The following is a 7,254-nucleotide window of genomic DNA, read 5'->3' on the forward strand; positions in this document are numbered from 1 at the left end:
CCCACTGCTCATATGAAATTTTCTTATGCCCCCACCCTTGTGTGTTAAGTGCAGTAGCACTTACACTGAGAGGCTTTGATCCAGCAACTCTGCCAAATTGTTGCTGGAACTTCATTGATCATACGTCTATATTTCATCAAGATTCACACAACACTAAAATAACAGAAACAAAATTTAATGTTGAATAATTATGATATGACGTGTAACAAACATCTGTTTAGCTAAATACTCTTTGTCACACGTTATGAAACATTTACTAGAAACATGTTTTTCTCAATTTAGTTTCTTTCCTTTTAATAAATATGTTAACATTGTATTGAACAGTTATAAATATCAACATTAATATTCTATACGTACAATAATAATCTTTCCTATTATGGGCACAAGGTCTGAAATTGGTGGAGGGGGAGGGTCTAGTCAATTACATTGACCACAGTACTTAGCTGCTACTTATTTTATCGACCCCCAAAAAGATGAAAGGTAAAATCAAGCTTGGCAGAATTTGAACTCAGAACATAAAGACAGACAGAATGCCACCAATCTTTTAGTCCAGTGTGCTAACAACTCTACCAGCTTGCCAATTTTATACACATACAAATAATGATAAGTTATAATACTAAACTGTATAAAAAAATAAAGCCACAGCTACAATATTGATAAAAGACCAAGAATTATATATTTCTTTCCTTATCTTTCTGACTTACAAAAAAAGTTTCTTTGAGAGCATCCCCCCCCCTCTCTCTCTCTCTCTCTGAATTAAAACTAAATAATCTTATCTGGCTTCCATAGATGAATAAATTTTTCTAATTCAATATGGCACTGATGCGATCTATCCTGATCAAAATATGTGCAGTTGGAAAAATTGTCGGTATTGTGGGTGCCACTGATTGTTATCATTGTTATTGATACATTTAAATAAATACAAAATAAGTTGAATATGATGCTGTCCCTTAAAAAGGAAAAATTGAAGACCCAATCCCAATCAGACCAAATTATAGTTTTTTAATGAAATTTCCTTAAACCTTATGTCAAAATGTTTATTCAGTCCTTCTTATAAAATCAATACTAGAAAATCAATATTCAAAATTCATTTCTCTTCCCCCCCACCCCACCACCACCACCACTAAACAGATACTGGAGAGTCAGAAAGGACTGAACATTGCACTAAGTGCCTAATTGTATTTACACATCACCAAACCTTAGATACTGAGTTCAAATTCTGGTGGGATTAACTGATAGATTTTTTTTCTTTTAACTTTTTACTCTTTCAAGAGTTTAAGAAAGAACTGTAGATACCAGTAATATATTTGGGTGGGGTCAATTCACAGGACCAGATCTCTTCTCTGACCTTGTGTCAGAACAAGAAATCAATGTTTTCATCAACAAAAGTGCAAGTATAGGTGTGTGGTTTAAGAAGTTGATTCTGTAACCCCATCATCCTATGTTCAGGTATCTTAGGGTGTAGAAAAATCCCTTGTGAAAAATGTTCTTTTACAGAGATTGTGTGGAAGCCTGTCGCATATATTTGTTTGTTACAAAAGCATCACTGCTTACAAGTGGTGTCAGCCTGTCAGTCATTTCTGATTTTCCTTGAAAAAAATTTCTGACCATGGGGTTATATCATCTTCCTTGTGAAGCTGGTGAGGACTGGCAACAGGACAGGTAACTGGCTGTGGAAAATCTGCCTCAATAAATTCTATCTAACCCATTCAAGTGTGGAAAAGGGGATGTTTAAATTATCAGGATGATGATGAAGACAACGATGACAATGGCAACAACGAAAATGATGATGATGATGATGATGATGATAACACTGATGGTGATGATGATGATGATGATGATGATAACGATGGTGACAGCAACAACAACAAGAATGTTGACAGTGATGATGTTTGCAAATTTTAATTTCACCACTGCAACCAGGTCACCTGGACACAATTCCAGTTCAATGGAATTGTGTTAGTGATGAAAGTGAAATGGAAATTTGTTAAAATCCTCATTAGGGACTGATATTTTGTCCTATAATAATATGGTTGTGCCAGTGCCACAGAAAAAGTGGTTAGCAGCATTAGGAAGTGCATCCACCAGTAGAAACCGTTGCAGACATTGCAGCTTGATGCAATCCTCCAGCTTACTGGATTCTGTCAAACCATCCTGCCCATGCCATCATAGAAGATGATAATAATCAAGGGTTCTAATCACGTCATTAGCATTTCACTGGGCATGGTCCAATATTCTAAATTACCTCAGTTTATCTGGACATTTAAAAGAGTTGAGGGATGTTTTATAGGAAATTTGCTTGCTAGAAACTTGTCTTTGTCTCTATATCTTTATCTCACCCATGTAACACTTAAAATTAGAGTAAGTGTTACTATTATGGATAACTATAATTATTTAATCCAATAATAGCAATTTATTTAATTGACATTTCTCTTGTGTTTTTTTAATTTCATTTGCATGATGCATTGTTGGTTTCTACTTTTTGTTCTTAAAATTTATTTTAAAATAATTTGTGCATGTTTGATATATCAAACTGCATATGATATGTTTGTTTTGTTTGGGATTTTGTATAAATCATTAAATTTATAATAAACTTGAATTTTCTTCAAAGATAATTTGTTTTATTCTTTATGTATATAAGTAAACTAACCTAGCCATCCATCCACCCATTCAACTATTTTTCTACCCATCCTCTTATCCAACCACTCATATTTATACAGTCACTCATCAATCCATACAGCCATGCACTCATCCGTCAATTCACCCATCCACCCATCTATACACCAGCCCATTTATCAACCCACCTACGTATCAAACCATAATATCCATCCATCCATCCATTCATCCGTCCGTCCCCCTATCTACCCATCCATCTACCTGTCTGAGTATACTTACCACCTATACCCATTCATCCACCCACCAGTTTATCCATCTGTACCCCCTCCTATCCAGCCACTGGTCCTTCAATCCAAAACTCTCACCAATGAAACCACCCAACCATAATATCCTTACTTAGAAATTCGGTTCAATACATACCAAACGCAGCCTGGTAAAAAAACAGACCAGGACTCCCGGCTTTCCAAAACACAAATAAACATTAGATTAAAACTGGTGAATAGAACACCAAAGCAAATTAAAAATACCTCTTCATCAATCAGCAAATACAAGTAAAACAAATATCATACCAAAAGAAATAACCAATTACAAGGCAGAAAAATGAAAGCCAATCAGTAAAAGCTAAAAGCAAACTAATGAACAAGCAAGAGACTACAGCAACATCAATGAATATGTAAGGTACAAAGCCAGTTTGTATCAGTTCTCACCTGAAGATTGTTATGCCATAAAACTTGAGTCACAAGATAAACATTCAATCTCAACAAAATATGCTGAGCTCTTCTTTTTTAACTTGTTTGATATAATTCAATATTTGAATATGTAAATATTTAGATATGCACAGTTGTTACTATCCTATAGTTTCATTTTATAAAACAAAAATAATTGTTGCTTACATTCTTTGTTTTTATTACTCTCTACATTTCTATTGAGTACTTTTTCTCCAAACTGTTACATGTACAACAGCAGTATGTGTGTGTGTGTGTGTGTGTGTATATATAGATATATAGATAGATATTCATATATACATATATGTATGGGACCAGTGTGCTGTAGTGATGATGGATTTTCATGTAATAGACCCCCACAATTAATATTATGCTTCTCTGCTGGCATGCTGACCAAAGGAATCTGCCTCTTCCATGACAATGCTCCAGTTCACAATGCACATGTTGCCCAGATGAAAGCACACTCCTGCAGCTATGAAGTCCTTCCTCATCCTCCTTACTCTCCAACCTGGCTGCCACCTCTTTCCAGCCATTATGTCCTTTTTAAAGAGGAAGCACTTTACGGATGATGATGATGATGATGAACTTATTTCCAAGATAAAGTCTTGGCTCCAGATGCAACCTACCAACTTCTACAGATCAGATTTTCTCAGCCGCCTAAACTAATGGAAGAAGTGTTTAACCATTGGTGGTGGTTACGTAGAGAAGGACTAATAATTATACCAAGTTTCGTTTATCCCAGTCTTTGGGAAGTGAACCAGGGGAAATCTTTAATGAACACTCCTTGTCTTAAACAAAACTATTGTTGACAGTGACTTTGAAGTTTTGGCACCTAAGCCACCTTCAGACTGTCAACAACATTCTTGTATAAGAATAATAAATTTGTATTTTACCAAAGTATAGAGTAACCCATCAGATTAATGTAAAATTGTTTTTATTATAACTGAGCATAAAATCCAACATTAGTGTGTGTGTGTGCGTGCGTGTGCGTGTGTGTGTGTGTGGTGGGAATTTGAATTGTATTTCCTTACTGACACTCAGGCAATCTCTCTCTCTGATTTCTTCTAACAGCATATCCTACCTTTGAGTCAGTTTGAAGACCGAGATGACATGGATCATATGGTTGATCTAATGACAGACGATGATAAATCTTTCTGTGAATTATTCAACTTGCCTCTTAGTGAAAACCCTCTGCCAGGTAAGCCTCATCTAAAATTGATTTTCTCTTCAAGTTCACATCTGCATTACCTGTTCTGGATTATTGAAACTCCTTCTTCTACATGCCTAGTTTTAGGCATAATGGTTGTAGATCATTGCCACCAGATCTTACAGGAATACCTGAAACAATCCATGCTCATCTCTCTTTGCATCTCTTGGTCACTCTCCCTCTCTTCCTCATTATGGTACTCCTCTTGGTTCTTCATTATTTGCCTCTTTAATTCTTTTGTTACCGTTTTTCTGCTGAAATACACTGCTTTTGTTTCATTTACTTTAGAAAATAATGAAGAATTTAGTAAAATAACTTTGTCGTTATTAAACTGGTGTTTGGAACAAATTAAACATGAAATTTTGAAGGAGGGTTTTAATTTAAGACATGAATTCAAAACATTTGATAGAAGCTAGGCTTCTATCAAATGTTCAAGATTATCAAGACCTATATATTTATATATTTATATATTTATCCTGGATTACGTTAGCCTCAGTTTATATCGAATGGACGTTTTTTAGAATTCTCTTTGTTTAGTTTTGTTTTTTATTTCTTATTTGTTCAGAATTAGCTTGCAGAAAATCTAAGCGTGTATTTCTGTTAGTAATCCTTGTGTCTTTAATCCAATTCAAACCATTACAAAAATAGATCTTAAAATCAATGGTAATACTGATCTTCAAGTTTACATTAGTAATATTAATCACATCTACCGTGTCATCATCATCGTTAAATGTCCGTTTTCCAAGCTGGCATGGTTGGACTCATATACATGGTATATATCATGTATATGTGTACTTTGTCTCATGTCTCCCTGGGTCACCTTCTTCCATGATTTCCATTCTCTTTCAGAGACCAGCACTTTCAGAGACACGGGGCTGTCAGTACCCATCCACATCACATGACCAAACCAGTACATTCTTCTCTCTTGCACATTGCATCTCATTCCTCTTATGCCTAACTTCTCACTCTGTCACTCATGTACACTTACACAACGAGCATAACTGTGTGCCAAGAAGCTTGTTTTGCAATCACATGGTTTTCAGTTCAATCTCACTGCATGGCACCTTGGACAAATATGTTTTTTTAATATAGCCCTAGGTCAACCAAAGCTTTGTGAGTGAGCTTTAGCAGATGGAAATTGAAAGAAGTCTCTGGTGTGTGTGTGTGTGTGTGTGTGTGTGTTTCTTTGTCTTGACATAGCATTCCAATTGTAAACAAACTTCCCCATCATGCACAATGCTGTGTATTTGCAGTCTTCTGTGAAAACATCTCAGGACTAGGGAAAATAGATGAGGGTTAATGACAGGAAAAGCATCTAACTAGAAAAATTTACCTCAACAAATCTCATCTGACTCATACCAGCATAGAAAAATAGATGTTAAAACGTTGATGAGAACAATGATAACGAGTTCAAACATAACATGGCTATTATTTAAAAGTATGAAAGTTTTAGACATTGACAACCACTGCAGCTTGGATGTGTTTTGATGCCTCTAATTCTAGGCTGAAAGATTGGTCTCAGAAAGTCAACTGATACACAAGTGTACGACTGGAATTTTGGAGTTTTTGAGTTATTTTGATTATTTGAGACTACCGAATTGTCTTTCTTGACTATCTGGATTAAAACATTGATCCACTCCACAATATCAGTAGATTTCTTACAGCATTAAACGTGTTAGTATTCTTGCTAACTTAACTGATTGGTTTCCATGCAGATGATGTCCCTTGATTATTTTTCATTGCTTATTATATTTTGATGCAGGTTGGCAAGGAGGACGACGCTGTGCATTGATTAACAAAGATAAAAGTTTAACAGCAGCTTTTAAAAATGGTAAACTATTTCTCACACGAAGGTAAAATAAAATATATTTATCTTAAATTGCTTTATTTTCTAATCTATATTCATTTCGCTTTTTAATTTTCACATATATTTCACTAAAAGGAATATTATTTACATATCACCTTATTTACATATTCACTTTCTTGTCAATATCATATTCATGTTTTCATATATATATATTTCAATTATACGTTGGCTTTATATTATTTGTCATTTTCATAACAATATTAATGCTGGTCTTTAAGATGTTGGCCTGATAGCTTCTTGTAGGTAGGCATTGATCTTGGGCTGCTATGATAAACCCTTCTGTCTCTGATTTTAAGCCATTATTATCATTATTATTATTATTATCATTATTATTATTATTATTATTTTAGTTTTTTGTGCTTTGAAAGAACGAAATCACCATCAAGCAAGAATTTTGTACTGCCACTTTCTGACATTGTCAAGTTGGAACGTGTAAGTACTTTTTTTACTCTCAGATATTTTAAAACATTTTGATATTTAAATATTCGAGGTATTTCGTGTTGCAAGACAGTGTAGGAGAGAGAATAGTGATGTTGTAGGAGAGAAATGTGTTCGCATGGATGATGGTACGCTTGCATTAAATGAGGATGCAAAGAAAGAGGTCTGGAGATGCCACTACGATAGATTGCTTAATAAAGAGAATGAATGGGAGAAAGAGAGCCTGCCTTATGTCGACCCAATAGAGGGACCAGCTATCCGAGTTGATAGTACCAGGGTAGATAAAGCAATTAAGAGTATGAAGACCGGGAAAGCCCCCGGCCCATCAGGAATCACTGCAGAGATGCTCAAAATATCTGGCAGTGTTGGCTATAGCCTAGTCACCCGTATTACGAACCAGG

The 7,254-nt window shown here is 35.1% G+C and overlaps 1 protein-coding gene and 1 long non-coding RNA gene across 13 annotated transcripts in view; one reads left to right on the plus strand and one right to left on the minus strand.

Annotated features, from left to right (window-relative positions):
- LOC106878525 (GRAM domain-containing protein 4) overlaps positions 1–7,254 on the plus strand; it is a 176,116-nt gene that overhangs the window by 153,211 nt on the left and 15,651 nt on the right. For all 5 annotated transcript variants that reach the window (XM_052971959.1, XM_052971962.1, XM_052971963.1 and 2 more), the window contains 3 exons: positions 4,413–4,539; positions 6,311–6,401; positions 6,766–6,847. In XM_052971959.1, the coding sequence (XP_052827919.1) occupies positions 4,413–4,539; positions 6,311–6,401; positions 6,766–6,847 (300 nt within the window). The remainder of the gene's footprint in view (positions 1–4,412; positions 4,540–6,310; positions 6,402–6,765; positions 6,848–7,254) is intronic.
- Positions 1–7,254, minus strand: part of LOC106877906 (uncharacterized) — a 158,894-nt gene that overhangs the window by 120,159 nt on the left and 31,481 nt on the right. The window lies entirely within an intron of this gene.

This window comes from Octopus bimaculoides, chromosome 11 (assembly GCF_001194135.2).
Source record: "Octopus bimaculoides isolate UCB-OBI-ISO-001 chromosome 11, ASM119413v2, whole genome shotgun sequence".
In the NCBI taxonomy this organism is placed as follows: Eukaryota; Metazoa; Mollusca; class Cephalopoda; order Octopoda; family Octopodidae; genus Octopus; species Octopus bimaculoides.